The 27,831-nt window shown below is 36.4% G+C and overlaps 1 protein-coding gene across 5 annotated transcripts in view; it reads right to left on the reverse strand.

Moving 5' to 3' along the window:
• Positions 1-243: 243 nt before the first annotated feature.
• mtmr4 (myotubularin related protein 4) overlaps positions 244-27,831 on the reverse strand; it is a 73,420-nt gene continuing 45,832 nt past the window's right edge. For 4 of the 5 annotated variants that reach the window (XM_089130646.1, XM_089130648.1, XM_089130647.1 and 1 more), the window contains 17 exons: positions 26,081-26,197; positions 23,279-23,308; positions 22,182-22,264; positions 20,807-20,973; positions 20,600-20,696; positions 17,686-17,799; positions 17,047-17,225; positions 14,905-15,033; positions 12,733-12,844; positions 11,410-11,605; positions 10,073-10,258; positions 8,871-9,041; positions 8,376-8,530; positions 5,912-7,127; positions 3,802-3,912; positions 3,454-3,542; positions 244-931 (listed from right to left, as the gene is read on the reverse strand). In XM_089130646.1, coding sequence (XP_088986772.1) covers positions 754-931; positions 3,454-3,542; positions 3,802-3,912; positions 5,912-7,127; positions 8,376-8,530; positions 8,871-9,041; positions 10,073-10,258; positions 11,410-11,605; positions 12,733-12,844; positions 14,905-15,033; positions 17,047-17,225; positions 17,686-17,799; positions 20,600-20,696; positions 20,807-20,973; positions 22,182-22,264; positions 23,279-23,308; positions 26,081-26,197 — 3,330 coding nt within the window. In that variant the 3' untranslated portion in view covers positions 244-753. The remainder of the gene's footprint in view (positions 932-3,453; positions 3,543-3,801; positions 3,913-5,911; positions 7,128-8,375; positions 8,531-8,870; positions 9,042-10,072; positions 10,259-11,409; positions 11,606-12,732; positions 12,845-14,904; positions 15,034-17,046; positions 17,226-17,685; positions 17,800-20,599; positions 20,697-20,806; positions 20,974-22,181; positions 22,265-23,278; positions 23,309-26,080; positions 26,198-27,831) is intronic. The other variant, XM_089130645.1, reaches the window with a different exon arrangement.

Below are 27,831 nucleotides of genomic sequence, written 5' to 3' on the forward strand. Positions count from 1 at the left end.
CCCATTGAAGTCCATTATATGGGGAAAATCCTGGAATGCTTTCATCAAAAACCTTCATTTCTTTTCGACTGAAGAAAGAAAGACATGGACATCTTGGATGACATGGGGGCGAGTCAATTATCAGCTAAAGTTTTTGTTAAAGATAACTACTCCTTTAACAGCACCAAACTGCAATCAAATCAGGAAATCTCTCCAAAACAAAAATTATACATTCAAGCTTCATACAGCGCCATATCAGCAGACAACAGCAAGTAAACAACTGCAGATTTCTCCATTTTGGTCTCGAATCCCCTCCATAGTGCACAAAATAATAAGGATACAAAAGTAGAGTTATTTTTAAATAGTGTAGCAGCTTGTTTTTCATCTTAAATAGTGAGCCTCTTGATGGACACGTACGGGGCTTTGAGGGAAGGAGGTGATTGTCCTACGTGTGTGTGTGTGTGTGTTTCATTAGTGATGCATGGGGGGGTGTGTGTGATCGTTTGAGATGAAGAATCGCCTCTCTGTGCATCTGAACCCAGATGGGTTCGGTTTATGTCCTCAACCAGAGAAGCTTTCAATCAGTTCACCTTCAAAACGCCCCTCCATCACAAACCGTGCTCTTTTTTTTTAGGACTTCATCCATCCTCTTCCTCAAGTCCATCAGTCTCAGCTGATCTGGACTCAAATCGCCCTCCGGGGGAGGAGGCAGACGGCAGCTCTTCCTCTAAATGCCGGGCGTCTGTTTGCACAGGCGAGCTGTGATTGGCCATCTCAGCTGGACGCAGTGGCGATGGGTTTCTTGAGCTGTTGTGAGCGTAGTTCTCGCGTACGGGACTCCAGCAGGAGGTCGTAGCAGGTGTTGCACACCAGAACCGGGTCGTAAAGCTGCTGGTCTGGGATGGGCAGCTTTAGGTGGCAGCAGTCTTTACAAAACACGTTACCACAGTTCCTGCCAGAACATCACACATCAATCAATCAGTCCATCAATCACACAATCTGTCCAATAAACCAACAAAATCAATCACATGTGCTATTATAAATAGTCTAAAACTATTATAAATAAAATAAAAGCTGAAATAAAATATAAATATTAGAACTAAAACATTGTTCAGTTAGTAGCCATGGCAACATAATTAGTTGTATTGTACTAAACAGTACTAAAATCGAAACAAAACTAAATAGAAATATTTCACAAGACTAATAAAAATGACAAAGCAAGTGCAAAAAATACAAAAATGAAAATATTATCATAAAAGCTAATTCTAAATATTAATAATACCATGAATAATCCAACAAAAACTGGCTATAAAGTCTATATTCTATAAATTAACCAACCGATTACATGTAAATCCAATATTCAAATACACTATAAATAGTGGTGTTCTTGTTGACGAAAATTTTTTTTTTTTTTTTAAACCATGATAACTTGCACTGGCAACTAAGTTGAAATACTAAAATGACAAACTGAAACTGAAACTGAAATGGAAGCTAAATAAAAATATTTCAATATTTATTTAAATATGTATAAATAATAATAAAAACATCAAAAGTAACAAACTTACTAAACCTAAATAAATTAAAATATACAAAAAAATAAGAGTTATTAATAGTATATCAATAATACTAATAATACATTTAACCAACCAATCACATATTAATTAGGGCTGTCAAATGATTAATCGTGATTAATCGCATCCAAAATAAAAGTTTCTGTTTACATTATATATGTGGGTGCACTGTGTATAATTATTTTATATCTATAAATACTAGGGGTGTAACGGTACACAAAAATCACGGTTCGGTACGTACCTCGGTTTTAAAGTCACGGTTCGGTACGTTTTCGATACAGCAAAAAGAAAGAAATGCCAGAGAAATTTCCTACTTGTTTAAAGAAAAAATATTTTCAAGTAAGTGTGAGTTTTCCTAGATCTTGAAACTTTCAGGTTTATAAATGGGTCATCTTTGAAGGATGAACAAATAATGTTTTGGTCATCACATTAAAAATAACATTTAAATATATATTTATTTATATAATATTTGAATTTTGAAGTGCTGGAAAAAGATGTGTGAAGTACTTGAAAGCATTTCACCATTCCAGCCAAACTGGTTCCAGTTAGTGTTACTACATTAAATCCATGGTGAATTGTACATTTAGTACAAAGTGTGGGTATGTGTAAAGCTGTTGACTTATGTTATTCATACAATACCACAAGAAAAAACAAAAAATATTTAAAATTGTAAATATATACTGTAGATACAATAACATGAACGCAAAATGCAATGTAAATAAATACAAGCAGTTCCTTACTTTATGGCTTTTTTTAACTGGAGTAACCATGTGATGGCAGCGTGCACATAATGACATAGGCACGTAGGGTTATAAAAGATAACGTAAGAGTAAAAGATGCACGCGCGTGCACAACTATCACCCCTGCGCTGGGTGCGCCCCTTCCCCTTTAACCGAGGAGCTAATGCATCTGTGTAAAACACGCATAGGAAAAAAAGAACGACAGAAAGAACGGCTCCCCTCCAGCCGCGACTCGGCTCCCATCGTTCATGTTTATGAGCTGTTCAAAAGAATCGGTTCGTTCGCGAACGTCACAACTCTAGTCCGAACTGATAAACGATCCATGAAGCACATAACGAGCAGCGCAGTTTCGTTCTGCTTTCATTACGCTTGCCATTTGATGTTGCGCAACGTTGTGTTGGCCGCGTCAGCTCGAATTTTGCCGGCAGGAAAAATGGTCCAAGCAATCGTTCGGTTTGTATGCGTACCGAACCGGAAGCCTCGAACCGAAACGGTTCAATACGAATACATGTACCGTTACACCCCTAATAAATACACACACATGCTTGTATATATTTAAGAAATATTTTTATGTATACTGTATATAGATTTATATTATATATAAAATATAAATATTTTATATTTATATTTTAATATATTTATATATAAAATATATATATATATATATATATATATATATAATATAAATATTTTATATATAAATAATATTTTTTTCTTAAATATACATGCATGTGTGTGCATTTATATATATACAAAATAATTATACACAGTGCACCCACATATATTATTTAAACACAAACTTTTATTTTGGATGCGATTAATCATTTGACAGCTCTAATATTCTGTATTTAATCAAATATAATGCTATTAATCCAATCAAAAATTCTAAGTTTAAAATCAAATCTGACTAATGTATAATAAGAAACAACATGCAACCATCAAAAACAGGACACTTTTATCTTATAAGCACTGATTAAATGAGCTATTTTAATTATATGTGATTAATCAATTAAAATATTTAACATGACTTAAAATCTCAGGTAATAAATTTAGGTCAAGCTTGGCGACCTTTTACAATCAGCAGGTAATGTTCAGCTGATCCTCTCTACACATGATGCACAGGTGTGTGTGTGTGTGTGTGTGTGTGTGTGGACGAGACCCACCTGCAGTGATGCCGACGCTTGGCCACCCAGAACTCGCTGTCGCAGTTGAAACAGTGAGAGGCCATGTGATCCGGGACCCATCTGGTGACCTGAGAGACCGGAAACAAGGCTTTAGTTTTAGTGGCATTACTAATGTTTCACACACACCCCGTTCGCAGAGCGCCACTGATCTGCTGTGTACAGGGTTTGAAATTAATTTGATTCGTGGGCTCTGAATTGTCAAAACACGTTCAAACTGCTCGCAACGGATGCAAAAAAACAGAAAATCGAACCCGATCCGATTTTTTTTTATTGTGTGTGTGTGTGTGTATGAGAGAGAGAGTCTGAGTGAGAGTCTCTATCCCTCACCTCGGTGTCCTTCCTCTCCACACGATCCCAGCTGCCCTCACTGAAGCGATCCTCGCTGTGATTGGACAGAGAGTCTTCCTCATCACTGCCGTCTGACTCCCGCAGGCACGTCTGGAGGGGCGAGAGACAGAACATACTCAATGCGGAGCCCGTTTACACTGGTATTAAGATGCATTTGCAGTGGAAACAAGAACGCATCCTAAAGGAGCAGCTACACACCCGTCCCGTCAAACACTGCATTGTAATATTTCACAATATTCGTTTTTTTAAATACTGTATTTATCATACTGTATTTATCAAATAAAAGCAGCCTTTGTTACAAATGCAGTGTTTCCCCAACCATTGTTTTAGGGGGGCATTGTCTTTCATTTGTGGACAAATGTGGGCACAGAGGACTTTATTTATTATAAATGTTATATCACTGTCTTCGATAAAGTTTTGTCTATCCATTTATGGTGTTTTTTTTTTTATTTTGGGGGTTTGTTTGAATTTATTTACTTCAAAAAGTACCATATTTTCTATGTAAATTATGCTTATTTTTATGTTTTTTTGTTTTGTTTTTTTAACTACATTAAAATATCATTCCAATAACTTCTTAGAGCTAAAACCTAAAGATGAAGTGACTTTTCTGTCACCTGGTGTCTTATTTTGGCTTATTTAATGACAGTTTTTCCCATTCATTTCTATGGGTGCCCATTTTTGACCCAAATACAAGATTAAGGAGGTTTTTTTCACACACTTAACATTGTAGAATTAAGTCAAATAAAATTGTGTGTTCAGGAGGCAAACTTAGGAAAAGTAGCCAATTCTTGTACGGCTCAGATCAAGGGAAGTATTTTTTTTTTAAATAAATCAAAACTATTTTGTCCACATTTGTCCAGAATACGGTTTTAGGGCTATAATCGATTCCCTATTTTCGTTTTCAATACTTGTGTTGGTTGGTCTGATCGATTTTTGAAACGTAAAGTGAATTAAATTAATTAAATCCTAGCCATCAAAATTAGTAGGCTGTATCAGTCCCTGTTTTTCCATCCCCAAATGTAAGACCTCTTAAAAGGATATTTAACATTTCTGAAAAATTTGATATAGCTGTGAGTTTTAATTTCGTTCACTTTCATAGAAATCAGTTTGCATGCACAGGTCTAATGGGAAACACATGCATATGTAGTAGGGCTGGGTATTGAGACATTTCACAATTCGATTCACAAGCCTGCGATTCGATTTCAATTACGATTCGATTCAATATTGATTATTTTGGATATCAGTTACAATAAATGGCCATTTTTCTCAAGGGAATCAAATCTCTTAAATGTTGTAAACTATGGGAGTCTAGTTGTAGCCAATAGACTTCATTAGCCTAATATGAAGGTAATAATGAACTGTTTTGTAGCTATACAAACACTTAAATTACACTTTTATTTATTTTTATAATAAGAAGATTATGTGAAATATAAACATTTAAATGGTGGCTGTCATAAAAACTTGCCAGATTTATTCAAATATGCATTAAATATTGAAGAACATTAAGATTATAATGCATATGTAATATGGTGTATATATTTAGCAAAATGCTCCTCTAGAGTTATTTTTTCTATCTGACTAACGAGTAGATGTGGGTTTTCTGAGGTAAATATGACGATTCATGACATTGATTACAAGCTGTTTAACTGACGTCTTTCCACGGTTGAAACGCTGATTAAGCGAATCAATGTGACATGATACGGATTTGGATAAGTTGTACTCTATCTTTAACACACTTTCAGATGCTCATTCATGTTTATTTGGCGCTGTGACTGGTATTATTAACCCGGAAGAGAGATCAGCGCTGCTGCTTCTGTTGAGCTGCGCCAGAGCGATCTCACGCCACAAAATTGAATTTCTAAAGAAAATGGACGTAATTTGAAAATTGAGACTTTGTTTCATATCAATAGTAACAAAGGACAAAGATTATTGAATTCTTTGGATGCGCGCAGCCGCGATACAATGATCCATTCATTCAAATGAAACAGGACGACTAATCGATTCTTGAGATTTAAGAAACGATATCGGTTCGTAAAAATGAGAATCGATATTTATTACCCAGCCCTAATATGTAGGAACATAGACTTACGATATCATCCTCATAGTCGACGTCAGGTTCGGAGGGCGGCGTGCAGAACTGTTTGCTCTCTAGTTTGAGCTGGAGTTGTCGAACCTGCCGCCTCAACACCTCCACCTCCTGTTTGTAATTGGATTCGATCTGTCGCAGCCGCTGCTGCACCGCGTCCACCGCCACCGGCAAACCGTCATCGTCCAGGTACGCGGGCGTCTGAGATGGAGCCAGAGATCCGCCTGAGGAGGGTGAGAAATGGGAGGGTAGAAGCTGCCGGAAGGACGGTCCCATTGCTAACGAAGAGGCGGCTGAGGAACACAGTGCAGCGTAGCTCGAGTTCTTCACGGCGGAAAACCAACCCGACTGGATCGGACTTCCAGGAGTGCGCAAAGGGTCACGGCGACAACACGGCCCACCGTTTGCACTTCCACCTTGGGCGCGAAGAAGCTTGTTTGCCAGTCGACGGCCATGATAGCTCCCGTGTTGAATGGCGTCACCGCAGGCCGACTGGACGAGGCCCTGGACGCTGTCCCATTGGGAGCCAAGTAGGGAAAGATCAGTCAACTGGCTTTGGGAAATAAGACGCCGTGCTGCTTTGGCGTAGTCGGCAGGGGGTGGCCGTTCTCTCACAGGAACAAGTTCTCCGTTTCTTAACGCATCAGTCTTTTTTGCTTCGACAGGGATGTGCGATTCAATCCCAGCTGGAGCGATGGCGCTTTGCTCCGTTAGCGTCTCCACGGATGCCTCCATTGGAGAAAAGCGTTCGAGCACGGAGTCCAAAGAGCCGCTAGTGTTTTCTACGTGTGCAAAAGGTGAATTTGAGGTTGTGGAAGTGATTTCTGCAGTCCTGACTTCCTCTTCCTGTGGTAAAGGTGGGAGGGGACTGATTGGGACTGGAGGCGGGGCTTGATTTAAAACCGGAAGAGGCGGGGCCTGATCTAATGCTAAGGGGTGGGGCAAAGTCGGCAATGGCTGGGTTGTCAAACAAGGCTCCACCCTTACATCGTCCTCATGTTGCTCACAAGATAATTCCTCGCACGTCTCCAACTCCTGCTCATCGCTGACCAATCCAGTGATCGACGTGTCTTGGATCGCCAACGGCTGATTGGACTCCAGCGCTGGCCGTCCCTCCTGGCAGTGTTTGTTCAGGTTAGGGTCACTTGAGGTGCGAGTGAGCGTCACGCCGTTCTCACAAGCAGACACCAAGTTGTCCATCGACCGTGTTTTGGGGAGCCTGAGTGAATGGAAAAACACAAAATGTCAATATACTTCAGTTTTCCACAAGAGGGCACAACACACAACTCAAAGCATCTCAGTACAGCGACTGATAAATGTTTATAAAAAAATAAGTTTTTTTATAAATAAGGCTTATTTTTCATAATATACAATAAACAAACAAGTTTTATATTAACAAAAATATATATTTTGCTAAAAAAAGGCAAGTTAAGCAAAGTAAATACATAAAAATAAAACAATATTTGATAAAAAATATTTATTGCTTCATTAAATACTTTCCTTTTTGTTTAACAAAAATACCGTCTCTTAGTGACATTTGTGATGTTTTGTTCATTTGCTAAATATTTATAAGGCAAGTAAAGCAAACTTAATATTTTGTAAAAAATGATTAAATGCTTAATTAAAAATTACTTGTTTTTTTGTTCAAACATACAGACACATGTCGGTGCAAGTAAAGCAAACATTGCTTTATAAAAAATTAAATATTAAATGTACAAAATGTAATACATTAATAGTTTTAGAAATATATGCTTATTTAAGAAAAATAATGGCTCAAAAATATTGTCACAAGGGCAAAAAACTAAATATTTTATTAAAAAAAAAACATTATTTAATTTTTTATAAAAAATTAATGCTTTATAAAAAAATACTTGTTAAGGTTTACAAAAAATACAATGATTTTGTAAAATCACCAAGGCAAGTAGAGCAAACAATATTTTATTAAAAAACAGTTTTTTTTTCATTATACTTTAATATATAATAAAGCTTTATATATTAACAGTACTTTTTTGTTTTGTTTAATAAAAATAATGACACCTAATATTTCGCGTAAAAACACATAAAAAAATGTCGCCAGGACAAGTAAAGCAAACTTGATGCTTTGTAAAAAAAATACAACGTTTAATGCTTTTTTTAAAAATGATTTCACACCTTATGAATCTGTAATTTACAGGCAGAAAGTCTGCTGAAACCCGACACCTTTGCATCACAATATTACTTTCGGGAAAGTTAATTGGAACTCGGCCAAATGCAGATTTATCGAAGCAATATGCAGACAAGTGTAATTGGCACGTGGGTAATGTAGTGCACTAGATTTAGTAGTGTAGTTTACTTGGAATTGTGGGATATGTAGTACAAATAAATTTCATATATATATATATATATATATATATATATACAGTATATATATGGGGAAAAAATTCACAAGTGTAATGTGCTGTACACTGAGCTGAGCGTGAGCGGTCACCTGTCGAGCGAGCGCGAGGTGAACTCCTCTCCTTGTGCCGAAGGGCTCAGGTAGATCTCCATGGCGTCTTCGGCCGCGGTGCACGGTGATGATGTAGGCAGATAAACGGCCGTCCACAACTGAAGAGCCCGCGTGTGACATACAGGCTGCAAAACCTGCAACAGAGGCAATCATGTATAAAATATTTATATATAATATAAATTAACAAATTTTACTTAAATATAAAAAAAATATGCCAGCCGCGTGAAAAATGCTTTGGCGGCCATAGTATCATAATTAACCATTTTTTTGCAGCATTGACTGCTTAAAGTTGATTACAGACCTCGTTTTATAATGAATGAACTTACAGTTATTGAACTGAATCAACACTGAGCTGAATAAAGACACCAGCTGCTTTATTTATTTTCCAGTTTATTACTAAAACTATCTGTTCGGTATAAAGCGCTGTAGAAAAGAAGGTGACATGACTGTGTGTGTGTGTGTGTGTGTGCTGACCATATCATGGCAGGGGATGTAGAGGAAGTTCTGGAAGTTCTTGTTTCCGGTGCGAAGGAGAGACCAGACGGAGCATGTGCGTTTATAGACGTTTCGAGCCTCCCGCTCTTTTGCGTTATTGCACAGGAAGGTGCCGTACAGACAGGAGTACGTGTGCTGAACCAGCTTCACCTACAACAACAACAACAGAGTTAATCAGTACAACATCTATCCAGCCAATCAGGAGGCTTCAAACTCTACAGACTGATTATGATGGGAACCATGTTGTCTGGCTGCATTGTATCACATTTTATATTTTTTTTTAAGTTCCCTTGTGGTGAAAATCGAGATTTTAATGTTGTTTATGTGTCTATGTGGTGTTTTTAAGTTCATAAGTCGACAGCAGTGCTGAGTACTTTCTGCTCAAAAACAAAGTTTGAAATCGCCAGTGTTTCTGACATCACAAACGACCTTGTAACCAATCAGATCAACGTGTGAGTGAGTGTGTGAGTAGAGGCGTGGCTCATTTGCATATTCATAGAACCACACACACTAAATGAGGCAAGGGTGTCGAGTTACATTCAAGCTATTTTAAGGCATAAATACATTTTTTTAAATGTCATTTTGGTGATCAAAGATGAGTTTTAAGGAATAGAATTATTGACTACAGGGGTGCATTAGGAAAAAATATAAATGTAGCTCAAATTCTGAGGCTTCTTTGTTAATTAAATCAATGTTTCATATCTCAAGGTATGGAAAACAGGCAGCTGATGTGTTGATTGGCTAATTACTTTTCCCAGTTGTGACCAAATATACAGTATATACACATGAAATGTGAGTCTCTTAATCGCATCCAAAATAAAAGTTTGTGTTTACATAATATATGTGTGTGTGGTGTGTATAATTATTTTGTATATATAAATACCCACACATGCATGTATATATTTAAGAAATATTTGCTTGTATATACTTTATATATATTTACACATAATTAATATTATATATATATTTGAATTATATTTGTATATTTAAATTATATAATATTTGATATATTAATAACACATTTTTCTTAAATATACACATACATGTGTGTGTATTTATATATACGAATTAATTATACACACTACACACACATATATTATGTAAACACAGACTTTTATTTTGGATGCGATTAATCGTTGCCCATCCCTACTCTACTGTAGATGTAAGTAAAGGCTTTGTACCAGAAAGGCCTCGTTGAACTCGAAGAGGCAGGGGAACTGCTTCAGGAGCTGATGAACACAGTCCAGCCACTGCAGGAACACCGGACACTGCTCGCTCACGTCATCGCTGTTCTCCTGATGACCACAGCGGTCCGCAAACTTGTGCCCGTAATCCAACCACTCGGTCTCCACCAGCACCTGGAAACCCTGCGGACACAATCCCAAAGATGACTGGAGATCCAGAAGGTGCAGCTAATGTAATATAATCGACTTATCTGCACTGACACTATCAGATGAGAACAAAATTAACTGATTACACACTATTTATTTATCTAGATTTATTTATTCGGGACAGTGCACATTAATGAACATTTCTGTATAGACGGTAAATGAGCCAGGTTATAGTATAAATGCTAATTTTCACCAGTAGTACAACTTTACAGAGATAACAGCAAAATAATGCAACAAAGTTTGAACACACTTTTTTTTGTTTTTTTTTTAATTTCTACTCACAATAGTAATGCACTTTAAATGCATTTATTTATCATTTTAATCAAATTTTGTATTTATTTACACTATTAAATTGATTAAATTAGATCAAATTAAACTCATATTTATTGATTTATTTTATTCACTGTTTTCTCCAGAGCGTCTGTATAGAGAAATTAACATTTTTTCAGCAAAAATGAATAAACAACCACTGAACTCGCTTAAGTTAGACTATGACACTATTTCATTGCTGTACAGCCGAAAACAAACTTTGTTGCATTATTGTCCTGTTGTCTCTGTAAAGCTGCTTTGAAATACTCTGTGTTGTAAAAAGCGCTATATAAATAAAGGTTACAGGTGACTTGTTAATTAATTTGTTTACAGTAGTCAATCAAAAAAGTTCAAAGTTGTCCTAAGACAAAAACGGGTATTGTTCAAAAGTCATGTATAACTTTGAAAAAAGGTTTTGATCCACTTCAAAGGTTTTTTTTTTTGATGGCTAAATTTCACATTCATAAATGCAAATTTTCCGGTAAAAAAAACATGTTTTATTGCATTTAAAAATGAAGTGAAGCATTATATTGAGTCAACATTGCCCTCGAAGAATTTTACATGCATGTAGCCTAAACTATTTATTTATTTATTTATTTATTGGAGAAATATAAAGAGTACAGGTAAGCTTAACAGAAATGAATGCAAAAATCTATCAGATATTATAGTTCCTTCTGCATTTGTATATTATATATATAAATACGTTTGTACACACACATTCACTAACATGTCACCTACACACACACATACAGAATGACTAGTGTATTTTGTATATTGTTACGGTTTTCCTGTTTTAAACAGCACTTGTTCACATTTACCTCTATGGTCCTGTAGAAGGGATCCAGAAGGATCTTTGCGAGGGCCACGATCTGCGGGGTGCGATCCCATCCGTCTGAACAGTGGACGAGCACCGGACGTCCCTCGCGCTCCACCGCGGAGCACACCAGAGTCGCGGCTTTCAGCATGACGGACAGATGCTGGAGCCAACGGGTGCTTTCCAGAGCCGAGAGCCAACTGGACACAGCAGAGCGACAGCGGGTTACAGAGGCAGAGACTAGACCCGATGTACTGAAGATCATGCGATATTCCATATGTGATACGATAATGATGAAAACGTGTAAAATAAACTTGAATTATCTTTAAAGGTGCATTGTGCAAGTCAAACTACGCCCCCTCTGGTGACAAGCGAAACTGCAAGCAGAGGTGTGCACGCTCATGTGCTACAAAAAAGTTATTCAGTGATTTTCTGTCTTTGGTTCATGACCCGTTGCGATATGCATATCGCGATATATACATTGGTGATGTTTCGATATATTGTGCAGCCCTAGTGGACACTGTGTGTGAAGGGAGAGCTGCAAATAACTTCAGATGTCATTGATGCATGCAACATGCAATCAACTCGACTTATTCGTTATTGTTAATATCTCAGACTTTGGATCTTTACATATATAATGCAATTTAAAATTATTCTGAATGCATTAATTATGCCATATAATGCATTGTATACTCTCCTTAATAATTGTAACCGCAGTTATTTATCTATTCATAGTACCTTACGAAGTATAATGCATTTAAACACGACAAACAACCAATTTAAGATGTAAAAAGGCATCATCATTTTAACTTTAACGTATAACTTTTCATAAATATTTGTTAGAATGTACGTAGTGAATACATTTATAATACACTGTACAAATGGTGTTAATTAAAATTGCTATACATTCGATGCTGTACTCGTCCGCCACGATAACGCGATATTTTTGGAGGCTTTTATTTTAATTTTCTCAGCTAATGTTTTTTATATACATTTAAATATAATATTTTAAATTTAATCTACAACCATTCAAAAGTTCGGGGACAGTAATTTTAAAAAAAGAATTAAGACAATTTGCATTAAATTGATCAAAATCATCGTATTAGAGTGATTTGTGAAGCATCATGTGACACTGAAGACTGAAGAGTAATGATGCTGAAAATTCACAGGAATAAATTACACTTTACAATATATTCACATAGAAAACAGACATTTAAAATGTTAATAATATATCAAATTTTTACATTATTTTTGATCTTGGTGAGCAGAAAAGACTTGTCAAAAACATTTAAAAAAGGAGTGTGTGTGTGTAAATTTCAGCACTTACTTGCCGGGATCCGGGATCTGACTGCAAACCGCTCGCAGCGACTGAAAGCTGTTTCTGATGGAGTGGATGTTGGCCATGCCCATAAACATCACCTCACAGTTGGGATAGTACTCTAAAACACAAATAAACCAGAGAGAAGTCAACAAACACACAACAGTCCAAAGCTGTGAATTCAACTCATGCGCACAACTGCAACTATTGAGAATGAAGCAGCGTTTCCATCCCATCAAGCACAAAACATCACTTCATGGGAAAGTCGTGCAAAATATGGGATCTGGGAAGAAACTGTCTTTTTTTCCCTCCATCATAAATGAGTTTCAGACGAAACACAGTAAACGCTGTCATGTTCTCTTGCGTTCGGATGCTGGTGTTTGTGAGGAAATTAGACAAAATCATGATGACAGACTTGGACCAAACCAACATCTGAGATGATGCGATTGGTCCACTGGGTTAGTCCAGTTATCCAGGGCAAAGTCACTTGAGTTTAGAGCCAGACCGATATTATCGGCCGATATTAGGCATTTTCCAAACTATCGGTATCGGCAGTTATAATGGCCGATAAATGAATATTTCAAAAATAAAATAAAAACGGACGAAACACGCTAGAACCATGTCATGAGTGTTGGAGTTGTATAGTTTGTCCACCAGAGGGCGCTCTACACCGTTCCTGTTGGCAACACTCGTTGAGTTGGGCACGATACATACATTGCTTGAATATCAATTAAAAGAACATCCCTATCAGTTCTCTTAACTCAAATAAGCATGACAAAATTTGTGACCATCATGTCCAGTTTTGCTGCAGTTAAATAAGCGAAATTATCTAGTAATAGTTACGTTATGTTGTTTCAGTGTAGTCGACTGATTGTCCTTTTAACTTTTGACGATGTGACTGAAGTATTTCTTTAATAGCACATGACAGTTATAGCAATGAGACGGATCATCTCTCCTCGGCCTGTTATATTGAAAATGTATGTTTTACAATTTGCAGTATGACGTTATCCATTGCTAAATCATAGACTAGCTAACCATAAAGCTAGCTAATGCCACTCTCATCAGTCTGTTCTGTTGTGACAATAAATGAAACAAGTTTCTTTTTAAAATGCATTATCATGTTATTTTAGTTAAAGGACAAGTTCGGTATTTTACAATTAAAGCCCTGTTTTAAGATCGTCCCTGATGAAATAGAATAGTTAAGATTGTTTTTTAGTCAAATGCTCCTGTCACGAGAATTTTTGGATTCTGTGTTAGCACCCCCCCATAGGTGCACTCGAACAATCATTCATAAAAACGCATTAAACTTTAGTTTACAAAGACGTGAAACTCGTCGAGTGGTCTGGGGTGTTCACTGATATGCTCACACAAAAATCGCTGCAAAAGATGCTTTCCAACAGGTTTTATCGTAGTTTTTGTCCAAGGCCATTTTCTTCCCGTTTTTGGTCGAAGTCCACAGTAGTCGATTGTCGAGTTTGTGTGCGCGATCCTTAGTTATCTAGTTACCAATGATCGCGCACGTGAACAAAAACTACGATAAAACCTGTTGGAAAGCATCTTTTGCAGCGATTTTTGTGTGAGCATATCAGTGAACACCCCAGACCACTCGACGAGTTTCACGTCTTTGTAAACTAAAGTTTAATGCGTTTTTATGAATGATTGTTCGAGTGCACCTATGCTTTCATTATAAAGGTGGGGGGGGGGTGCTAACACAGAATCCAAAAATTCTCGTGACAGGAGCATTTGACTAAAAAACAATCTTAACTATTCTATTTCATCAGGGACGATCTTAAAACAGGGCTTTAATTGTCAAACTTGCAGAACTCATAAATAACTACAAATAACTAATGTTAGGGAAATCTGTTCATGTTTTGTTGCGAGTTTCTAAAAAAAACTAAAAAATAAATATCGGCCGATATATCGGATTTTAAAACCCAAAAATATTTGTATCGAAATCGGCCTTCAAAATCCTTTATCGGTCGGGCTCTACTTGAGTTATTTATTTGGTAAATGCGTTTCCATTGTTTATGTGCACGTCTTCTTATCGGATAAAAAAGTTTTTCGCATCAATTAAGCGCATGTTTTTTATGCACATTTCTTTGAATTCATGCATTTCCATCCAGCACTTTTTATGCAATATCCTAAAGTGGATGGAAACAGCTGGTGATGAAATGAGACTACCTTCACACTCGCAGCCTCCACCTTTGGCACGGTTCGCCACGGCGGCGGTGTATGAGCGGGCATCGAGAATCAGCAACTTCTGGGCCGCGGCGCTGGCGTCAGGAACGGGACATCCCGTCAGAGACGAGTCTGAGGACAAGACAGAGCGGATGAGATTAGAAAGAAATACTGACATGATCCGCATACGAGGGGCAGATATTAACAGGTCTAGGGGCAAATAATGGCATGAAAATATCCCCCAAATCCAAGATAAGGGACCAAAGTTATATGCATCACTTTACAATAAGGTCCCATTAGTTAACATGTTATTAACATTAACTATATGTGTTACTGTATTCATTAATCTGTAACAAATCTTGATAATCTGTTAATGTTAGTTGCCAAAAACAGTTCAATTTAGTTCATGTTAACTAATGTTTACAAATATAACCTTATTGTAAAGTGTAACCAAAATTTCAATATTACATCAAGAGCAATAATCGACAATGATGATTTTTTTTGTCATAATATTGCGAGTTATTATTGCGAGAGTTATTTTTAGGGCTGTCAAACGATTAATCGTGATTAATCGCATCCAAAATAAAAGTTTGTGTTTACATAATATATGTGGGTGCACTGTGTATAATTATTTTGTGTATATATATATACACAAAGTACACACACATGTATGTATATTTAAGAAAAAAAATATTATATATAAAATATTTATATTTGCTATAAATTATATATAAATGTATATACAGTATATACATGAAAATATTTCTTAAATATATACAAGCATGTGTGTGTATTTATATACATATAAAATAATTATACACAATGCACCCACATATATTATATAAACACAAACTTTAAATTTTGGATGCGATTAATCGCGATTAATCGTTTGCCAGCCCTACTTATTTATAATTTATATACTTTATGTAAGCTATTTACATCATGCAACTGTCATGTAAATACATGTATGCCAATATGAGCAATATTAAACAGTGAATAAAACAAAAATGCATGTCAGACATTAAAAGATAGCTTTTGTTGAGGGTAACAGTCTATAATTGTGAAAGTGTTTGGCATAAGACGGATACAATTCTTGAAACTGAAAAATGCAAATTACACCATCAAAAACAGTCTGCAATAAACATAAGTTAGACCGTCTAAATGGATGTTGATGAAAGTGAACCTCTTATTTGGTGCAGCTTCGATCGTGACACAATTATGATTATTACAGTGCGCCATTCTGAGTCGTGATATTCCTACAACACCCGCAGAGATGAGCTTTAGTGTGGCAGAGAGGTGAAAACAGCAGAACTCGGCAGCCCATAAGACTCATTTTAATGCAGATATAATTCTTCAGTCTGTCCCGCTGGAAAAATCAATGCTGAGAAACTTCTGGCATCCCGACAGCACTGATTCTCTCTGCACATGACAGCCAATCCACTTACAAGAATTAGGATGAGAGAGGCTTCACAGAGGCCAGCCAAAACTCGACCGGAAGAGTCCAGAGATGAGTCTCGACTCAGCAGAAACAGGAACATCCAATCAAAAAGAGTGATCGCATAAAGCAAGGCGACTCAGGATAAATGCTTATTGGAACTGATCCACCCTGCATTAATTAAATTTTACATTTTATGTAGAAGATAAGTACGGAAGCCCTGAACCGCAATCTAAAAAAAAATAAAAATCTAGCAGTTCGAGATTAAAGTCGAAACATTTTGAGAGACGAGAGTACGAGAATACAGTCTTCCGTAGAAGCTGCGCGTGTGTGCTTGCCATTGTCTCACATTGCCGCACACACAGGCATTCATAATGGCCAATAATGGCCGAGAGCTGCTCTGCTCTGATTGGTCAGATGGCCCAGTTTGCTGTGATTGGTCAGGGCTAATTATCATATCTAAGCTCAGCTCTTGATACACATGAACATCACGAACCAAACTCTCCCAGTCTCAGGTTCAACTACAGTGTTTGAGGGCGGAGCTAAGAGATGCTGTTCAGCCAATGAAAACCATAGACTGGCATTATGCAAATTAGTTACGAAGGTCAATGCAGGAAATAAGACTCGACTCGTTTCGAAGCTTTGCAGAGCTGTTACATTCACAACCAGCTGTTTCAGAGAATCCTGTAAACAACCGGTCAGCGTCTCACCGAAGTCACTGTCGCACGAGTCGGGTCCGTCTCTGGTCCTGCAGACCTGTGGTCCGGCGTCCAGCTGACAGGCCTTCGCTATGGACGTCACCAGATACTCGTCCTCGGTGTTCCTCCAACCCCACCAGCTGATCTCGGGCTGACTGCAGCGAGCGATGACCGCCCCGTTACGCTGGTGCCTGGCGGACAGACCACAGGACATCAGTCATTCTTAAAGGGATAGATCACACAAAAATAAACTAGCCCATAATTTACTCACCCTCAAGTCATCCTATGTGTATGTGACTTTCTTTCAGACAAATACAATCAGAGATATATTAAAAAATGTCCTGGCTCTTGCAAGCTTTATAATGGCAGTGGATTGCAATCATCAGATTGAAGCTCAAAAAAGTCATCATAAACGAACTCTACACAGCTCCGGCGGTCAATAAAGTCCTCATGAACCAAGCGTTTGTGTAAGAAAAATGTTAAATCGGAAAATGTATTAATATAACACTGACTGTATTCGTCTGAAAGAACATATACACATAGGGCGAGTAAATCATGGGCTAATTTTAATTTTAAAGTGAACAGCTGCTTTAATTAGACAGGGCTGGATATAAGGCTGAGATGAGTTTGAGAGGACTGGACATCTCTCACCGGTACACCACCACAGGAATCCTCTTCCAGGACCTGAAGGAGCCCACGCTCTCCAGCTCTTTATCTGTGATCCAGACGGGCACCAGCAGCTTCTGAGGGTAACTCGAACACAACCTACGAGACAGAACGACCAGAGTCTGAGACTGAAACCGACACACGTGAACACCACCACCAATTTCAGTTACACGGAAAAAAATAATTATTAATTATAGTTTTATGATACACACCATATCAGCAGCAAACGCGATTATCAGTAGTAGAAATCATCATAACTACGGATGCACTGAAAATTCTGGATGCACTTTACTTGGCAGATACCGAACATTACTATTAATTAAAATTCACTATTAAATTACTAATAATTAAAAAATAATTATTATTAAAAAAAAAAAATCATTCAATTAAAAATCACTATTAAATTACTAATAATTAAAAATAATTATTATACTTTTTTTTAAATCATTAATTTCTCAATTTATGTTGTTTTTTTGTATAATTGTATTTTTAATAGGCCTTTTGATTATTTCAATTATTTTACCTAATCTGAATTAAAATAAGAAGCCAATAAAATAACCACACGTTTGTTTAAAAGAAAATAGCCAATGTGATAAACTCATAAGTAGTGCTCAGTTATTTAAATATCAATTTATATCAAATTTACACAAAAATAGATTAAATTGTTGTCAATAATATTAAATATCAATTTCATATCTAAGGGGCGGGGCAGGATGGATTTTTTTCGTCTTCATTCTTTCGGCCAAAAATCAAAAATGCAGATATTTTTCGACGGGCAAAATGGATGAATCCCTAATTACAACCATAACAACAATAAAATGTCAAGAAACAAAGACAATTAAATACAATAATTTAACATATTTCTTACAACAAATACAGTAAAAATATAGATATTATATTAGCGACAGCAGCAAATGTATTTGCCATTTCAGTGAAATCTGATTAAATAAATAGATATATTTTTGAAAATGTCCATTACTGACATTTCTGAATAAAACCATTGCCATTTCAATAAAACATGCTTTATATTATTTATTAAATAAATAAACAATACAATAACATTTACTGTTTTATATTGGTATTATTTTACTTCATATTTTACAAACCCATCATGATTTTTTTTAACTAAACATAGTATTTAACTAAACATAGCTTATGATTGTAATTGTTCAAGTGGAGTGTTGTTTAAATAATATTAACATAATTGACAGCAGCGACACCAAATGCACAGTATTTTGAGACAATTCTGATACTAGTCCTATCAGTTTACATTCATTCAACAAACTTAATACCTTTTGACCATGAAGTGCGTTAAACTGGCGTACATGAAAGTGTTTGAACATCAAATATATCATCACACATGAGGATTAAAGTCATTTTCTCTTATTCTGATGTTCTGATTAATCACAAACACACACTTCATCTCAGTCTCATTCCCGCTGTGTGTCTCACCCTCAAATGAAAAAACTCCAATTATTTCCTCATGTCCTCGATGACCGACCTTACACACACACACACACACACACTCGAGTGTGTCTGACGTGACTCATGTGGCGCAGCAGGTTCAGGCTCGCTTTAATTATCCATCTCTACACTGCCTGCACTATCTGCTCGTTTTAGGAAAATATCAGAAATCTGTTCAATTTAAAGAGGCCGTTTGATGTCAATTTTCCAAATGTTGCTGTAGTTTCAGGCTCTACTAGAACAGGTTTTCCTGTCGAATGTTGATTATTCTCCTCATATTCTCCATTGTTGCGGCTCCTCTCTCCACAGTCTGTCAGTAACGCTCTGTTTACTTCCTGTCTCTGTGAAGCCCCTCCTTCTGAAAAGCACACTGTGCTCTGATTGGTCAGCTGGAGCGGTGTGTTGTGATTGGTCGAGCGCTTCGAGTGTGTTTGGGAAATGCCCCGCCCCTTTCCATAACCTTCAGTTTAACACACTACTGACTAACTCAACCAGGCCCCGCCCCTTTATTCTGCATATTAATTATTATAATGAGGAATATTGTGACGTGTTCGTTCCCGGATTTCTCGATATTAATCGATTCTCATTTTTACGAACTGATATCGATTCTTAAATCTCAAGAATCGATTAGTCGTCCTGTTTCATTTGAATGAATGGATCATTGTATCGCGGCTGCGCGCATCCAAAAAAAATCGCAATAATCTTTGTCCGTTGTTACTATTGATATGAAACAAAGTCTCAATTTTCAAATTACGTCCATTTTCTTTAGAAATTCAAAAACATAAATATCGTTTTGTCGCTGTGGCGTGAGATCGCTCTGGAGAAGCAGCAGCGCTGATCTCTCTTCCGGCTTAATAATACCAGTCACAGCGCCAAATAAACATGAATGAGCATCTGAAAGTGTGTTAAAGATAGAGTACAACTTATCCAAATCCGGATCATGTCACATTGATTCACTCAATCAGCGTTTCAACCGTGGAAAGACGTCAGTTAAACAGCTTGTAATCAATGTCATGTATCGTCATATTTACCTCAGAAAACCCACATCAACTCGTTAGTCAGCTAGAAAAAATAACTCTAGAGGAGCATTTTGCTAAATATATACACCACATTACATATGCATTATAATCTTAATGTTCTTCAATATTTAATGCATATTTGAATTATCTGGCAAGTTTGACAGTCGCCATTTAAATGTATATATATAAAAATAAATAAAAGTGTAATTTAAGTGTTTGTATAGCAACAAAACAGTTCATTATTACCTTCATATTAGGCTAATGAAGCCCAACTAGACTCCCATAGTTTACAGCATTAGTTAGAGATTTGATTTCCTTTTATTGTAACTGATATCCAAAATAATCGAATTGTGAAATGTGTGTCAATACCCAGCCCTAGTTCCCATCCATCCATCATAATCACAGTCGGATCTTACTTGTAGTTGCTGTTGATGTCGGACACCCTCCAGGCGTTCTGCATGTCGAAGCCCATCCGCTTCACCTCCACCTCCAGCCTGTGCCGCACATGATCACCTGACACAAACACACACACCGCTTCCTCAGCGATATGCAGGTCTGGAGTGTATTTGCATTTTCTAAAGTATCTCGAGATGTGTGTTCACTATCAGGTGAGGTGTGTGTACCTGGTCTGCACAGGTGCAGGTGCTGGTCTTCATCGTCCGTGTTTCCTCCTAAACACCAGGCGTGATAGGCCAGCGCGAACAGCTCCTCCAGACGGGCCGGGTGTGTGATCGCGCGGTTCAGGCGCTTCAGCCACTCCTCACACTGCTTGAACGTCGAGAAATGACACCTGACACACACACACACACAACGCGGATTACAGCCGATTCCTCCCACACACACACTGAAAGCTGAGAGGGGCAATAACACTTTAGAGTTAGGCCTCAGCTGGTAAAGGGGTCATGAACTTTCACGAGTTGATCGAACTGAAGTGTGTGTTGGCAGTGCCTCTGTACACACACACAACCATCATAATAATGATGAAAACCATACAGTGTTTTAGCTCTAATCTCCTCTAATGTTTTCCCCTGCCTCATATTGAGCCAAATCAAGAGTGTGTGTAACAGAGTGTGTGTGAGAGTGTATGATATGTGTGAGAGTGTGTGTGAACGTGTGTTAGAGGGTGTGTGTGTGTGTGTGTGTGTGTGTGTGAGCGTGTGTGCGTGTGAGTGTGTGTGTGTGTGTTTGTGTAAGAGTTTCTATTAGTGTTTGATAGTGTATTATGAGTGAGTGTGTATGTGCGAGTGTGTATGTGTGCGAGTCTATGAGTGAGAGAGTGTGTGTGAAAGTGCGCGTGTGAGTGTGTGTGTGTGTGTGTGTGTGTGTTTGTGTAAGAGTTTCTATTAGTGTTTGATAGTGTATTATGAGTGAGTGTGTATGTGCGAGTGTGTATGTGTGCGAGTCTATGAGTGAGAGAGTGTGTGTGAAAGTGCGCGTGTGAGTGTGTGTGTGTGTTTGTGTAAGAGTTTCTATTAGTGTTTGATAGTGTATTATGAGTGAGTGTGTATGTGCGAGTGTGTATGTGTGCGAGTCTATGAGTGAGAGAGTGTGTGTGAAAGTGCGCGTGTGAGTGTGTGTGTGTGTTTGTGTAAGAGTTTCTATTAGTGTTTGATAGTGTATTATGAGTGATTGTATGTGTGAGAGTGTATGAGTGAGAGAGTGTGAGAGAGTGTATGAAAGTATGCGTGTGTGTGTGTTTGTGTAAGAGAGTGAGTGCGTCTGTGTGTGTGAGAGTTTCTATAAGTGTTTGATAGTGTATTATGAGTGATTGTGTGTGTGTGTGTGTGTGTGTGTGGATAAGTCTGATGTGAGGAATCTGATCTTTTGTAATCAACAGAAATCTTCAGCTAAACGGCACAAGCGTGGTGATGTGATGAGAGGCATGAAGGTCAGATTTAAAAGAACCAATTAGTTCAGCGAACAGCAGGAGGAAGTCCAAGACTATCAGACCGCGCGCGCGCGCGCGTGTGTGTGTGTGTGTGTGTGTGTGTGTATTACCTCACTACTTTAGAGTCTTTGCAGATGATGTGTAGCTGGAACATATCTCTGCTCTCAACGCCCTCAATGAGCCTCAGAGGAACCTGCACACACACACACACACACACACAATCAGCCAATCAGAGAGAAGAAGACTTACTCACATGACTGCAGCAACCAATCATGAGCATCAAACTACAAACTCAACAATGTCACAGTTTTAAATGTAACTCTTGCCCATCGGATGCAGAATAAAACATGTAACAGTGTAAAATAATTAAAATGTCATAAAAATAATTAAAATTCATTTCTTAAATAGTGATACTGCAAGTTATTGAGGCCTGTTATACTGATATAAAAGGCATTGATAGACTACAAAGTTAAAGCCTTAATATTGATATAATATAATATAATATAGTGCTGGGCAGCGATTGATTAATCGCATTCAAAATAAAAGTTTGTTTACATAATGTGTGTGTACTGTGTATAATTATTTTGCATATTTAAATACACACATCTGCATGTATATAACTAAGTGTTTGCATGTATATACTGTATATATATATTTATACACAATTTGTATAATATATAAATAACACATTTTTCTTAAATATATACATAATTATACACGGCACACACACATATATTATGTAAATTCAAACTTTTATTTTTAATACGACAGCCCTAATATAATTATAAATTAAATATGATACTAATCAGAATATTAGAATGCTGAAAATTCAGCTTTGATCACAGGAATAAATAAATTTATTAATAATACATTTATATTTTAATATTAAAATTTAATAAAATAATAAATAAATAAATAATTTTTTTAATATATATTTACATAGAAATCAGTAAATTGTAATAATATTTCACAATATTACTGTTTTTAACTGTATTTTTGATTAAATTAATTCAGCTTTGATTACTATATATACAGTATATATTCTGCCATGTTAGTAATATTATATAGCGTAATAAAACACAATATGATGTATCCAGACTGCATCGATGTGAGAAACATCAAAACAGACATTAACAGGGGGAAACGAAGACATGAAATGCAGGGATGAAGAGGTCAGAGGTCAGAGGTGAGGGTGCAGATTACTCACAGAAATCTCACTGTCCACACCAGGATACATCTACAACACCGACACAGGGATGAGGAAGAGGAGGACAGGAAGAGGAAGAGAGGGTGGGGGAAAAAAAGAGGGAGATGAAAAGGTGACTCAGCAAAACGAGCAAACAAAGAGGAGGATATAAATGGAAGGGTATGGAGAGAGAGAGAGAGAGAGAGAGAGAATTGTTTTGAAAAAAAAGAGGTCTTAAATCTCAGGGTCACATGATGCTCAAAGTGCAAGGGATTCTGGGAAGTATCATAAGGATTTCAGTCTCAAGCTTAAAGGAATCTTCGTTTAGCATTACGTGGATTACGACAACATTTCATCTCATCCCTAATTTTTCAGACGTCTATGTAATCGGAATGAAACTCATTCATGTTAAAGGTGCAGTGTGTAATATTTAGGACGAATATGCAATATCATATGCATAACTATGTTTTCAGTGGTGTATAATGAACCGTTATGTTTTTATTAGCTTAGAATGAGCATTTCTCTCCACACACACAAGGTCTCCTTTAGAGCCAGACCGATATATCGGCAGACCGATATTAGGCATTTTCCAAACTATCGGTATCGGCAGTTATAATGGCCGATAAATGAATATTTCAAAAATAAAATAAAAACAGACGAAACACACTTGAACCATGTCATGAGTGTTGGAGTTGTATAGTTTGTCCACCAGAGGGCGCTCTACACCGTTCCTGTTGGCAACACTCGTTGAGTTGGGTATGAGACATACATTGCTTGAATAACAATTAAAAGAACGTCCCCATCAGTTCTCTTAACTCAAATAAGCATGACAAAATTTGTGACTATCATGTCCAGTTTCAAATAAATAAATGAAAATATCGGCCGATATATCGGATTTTAAAACCCAAAAATATTTGTATCGGTATCGGCCTTCAAAATCCTTTATCGGTCGGGCTCTAGTCTCCTTACATCGACATTTCTACGGTGGGGCTATGTTGTTCTTCGTGTAAAGAAGCTGCTAAAGTCAGCGAATAAAACACTGACACGATCATGAAAAACATGAGAACAGTCACAAAAACATCGTTTCACTGATTAATTAAGTAAACCTAATTTTTTTATTTATCTTTGTAAAGAAACCTCATTGCTAACTGGCTATTCTCTGCTGTCTCAGATGATGACATCACTTTCTGACAGCCACCGTAACTTCCGTTGGGTGCAATTCGCAACATCACCACTAGATGCCACTAAATCACACACTGCACCTTTAAAGGAACAAATACTGTCATAAAGCGACATGCATTTTAATAATTTAATGTTATTTACATCCTATTAGTATTTATTAATGTTTTATTATTATTATTAACAATATCAACACTTTTGAAACAGGTAACATCCCTTTAAACATGTCTGCTGGCCATTCAGACGTCAGAACGACCCCGCAGGAGAAAGAGTTCAAGATCAGCGATGGTTTACTTAGATCACAGAAACAGGTCAAAGGTCAACCCTAAAACTCCCTCTCCTTCAGACCTGAAGTGCGTCGACACAGAAACACAGAGAGGGTTTGAACACACGTATGAGATAAGAGGCTTTTCTCTGCACTGATGATGCGTTTACACTGACAGACGTCAGCCAATCACGGCTGACCCTCCACTGCAGGCTCCATGTGTGCGTTTATACTGTATATGTATACAATTTTTGGATTTATATACTTAAATTATATATATTTTAACTAATACAACATTTTCTCTCTATGTGCGTGCGTAATATTATATATATATATATATATATATATATATATATATAGATTAGGGTTGTGCAAAAATTAATTGCGATTAATCGCATCCAAAATAAAAGTCTGTGTTTACATAATATATTTTTGTGTGCTGTATATAATTATTTTGTATATATAAATACACAAACATGCATGTATATATTTAAGAAAATGTGTTATTCATATATAAAATATTTATATTTATATAATTTAGATTATGTATTTAAATATATATATATATATATATACAGAAATTAAGCGCAAATAATTCTTAAATATATACATGCATGCTTAGGTATTTATATATATATATATATATATATATATATATATATATATATATAAACGGTATATTAGATTAAAAAAATAGAAATATATTCATATTTAAATATCTATTTAAATAGTGCATGGCATTTTTATTATGAGGTCTGTTTATATTTTAAATAAATACTATACTATTTTATGTATAAAATGTTATGTATAGAACTTTAAATATAAATATAATTTAAAATATTTTTCTATTTCTATTTTAAATAAGGTAATATATTCGAATATGTACAAAATATAAATATTTGTATTTACATATTTAAATAGTTTAACTATTACATTACATTTTTGATATACATATATACACATAATAATATATAGATTTTTCAATTTTTTCAACATATCATAACGCAACATTTTTTTTAAAATCAAAGTCATAAATTGCTCTGCTAACAGCGCTAAACAATAGAAAAAAATACGTCTGCTTCAAAACAGCTTTCCTGAACACGGCGATTAAACTGATGCAGGAGAAAGTATTTTATATTTAGATTATCACATTTAAAACTATTCTAAACATCAACTCCACTAACGAAGCAACAGCGCTGGACCTGCTTGAAGTCGAGGGAGGTTGTGGGTTGAAAGAAAGAGAAAGAGAAAAGGAGTGTGGTGTGCCAACATGAGCTCAGTTTCAGGTCAGGTCAAAGGTCACGGAGATGACCGGAGACGTGAAACACACACACCGTGACAGGATCGCTCTCTCTCGCTTGTGTTGTCGGTGCGCTTACGTTGATGATGGAGTCTTTGAATTTGATGTGAAGTCTGTAGTTGGAGATGGCGATGATGGCATCGTCCGCTCGGCCCAGAAACTCCACACACTCGCCCTGCAGGACAGGGAACGGGACCTGGAGCGGGACACATGTATAGAGGAGAGGTTAGCTGATATAGAAATGAACATCAGGCTTCTGCATCTCTTGGTCTGTTGCGTTTGAATGTGGCTTTCTGGAGTTTGAAGCTGTTTTTCCTGTAGCTTCTGCTTCCAATTTTCCTTTCCCATAATGCCATCTGTGCCAGCGGCTCGTGTCATTGCCCAGTTAAAGCCCTGCGCTGAGCCTACAGAGAGCCAAACACGAAGCGGTTCGGGCTGGTTTTAAGAGGTTCGTACTACAGTTAACAAGGAAACGTTTGTCTTTCCAGCGTTTTCTGAAAGTGTGTGTGTGTGTGTGTGTGTGTGTGTGTGTGTGTGTGTGTGTGTGTGTGTGTGTGTGTGTGTGTGTGTGTGTGTGTGTGTGTGATTTCTGTCTCTAAATAGAATTGCAAAGTGTTGACTAAGTTAAACAAGCTGAACTCATTTTATGAATCTGGGGTGTTTCTTCAAACAATAACAAAAACTGGAAACCAGTTTGAAAATGGTTATTATTATTGAAACTCCATTCAGTGACACTAGAGACACAAATTAGACATTGGATCTAAAAACATGCAGATCACTTAAAATGTATTTATTATTTTTAGGAAAACTTGTTGGTCCATTGATCTTTACTGTGATGGTAGATTTAAGTGATTTTTGGGGTAAATCTGTTATTAAATTATTTATTATTAAAATATAATGTATATTCAAACATTTTATATTTATATAAATAATATAATTTTTTTTACATTAAATATATATTTTTAGACATACATACATATATAGTATATATATACACATACATACACACACATATGTATATATATATATATATATATATATACACACATACACATATATATACATATATATATATATGTGTGTGTGTGTGTGTGTGTGTGTGTGTGTGTGTGTGTTTGTGTACATATAAAATGTTATGAATATACATTATAATTTAAGAATAAATAACTTAACAGATTTCTAATTTAATAACAGATTTCTGTTTAATAACACACACACACACATATAAAACAATTGAATACCATTTAAATAATTACAATTTATATTAAAACATAATTAAAATATAAATACATGTCTAGTCAAGTCATCCTTATTTATATTGTAGATTGTTTAAAAGCAGCTTTACAGAGATAAACATAGAGTTTAATTCTAATTTAATTCTTATTTACTTTAACATTAACACACATTCCTGGTCTTGTGAATAGTTCATCAGTGCACAATATTCCAACTGAAATTGAAGTTTGTCTTCAAAATCTTTTCATTAAAATGTAACGCGTCAGCTGGCATCATGAATCCTTACTTTCCCCCTCTACATTTCCCATTAAATACTCAAAACTACATTAGATTACAACTACAACAAATCAAAGCGCATGCTTATTATATTTTGATGAAAGATGGAATAAAACGGACTAACTTGCTTTCTGGAATGACTTGACCAAGAGAGCCGCCATGATGTCTACAACTATATAACTCAACAATCAATTCCTTATGAATTAAATCAAGACTTGCAGCCTTTTATTAAAGTTATGAGTATGCCTGAAATGTCATTTAAACTGGTCTATTTGTGTAAGAATGCGTGTGTGTGTGTGTGTGTGTCTCGACCTTCAAGAT

Source organism: Pimephales promelas, chromosome 4, assembly GCF_988280905.1.
Source record: "Pimephales promelas chromosome 4, fPimPro1.hap1.1, whole genome shotgun sequence".
Taxonomy (NCBI): domain Eukaryota; kingdom Metazoa; phylum Chordata; class Actinopteri; order Cypriniformes; family Leuciscidae; genus Pimephales; species Pimephales promelas.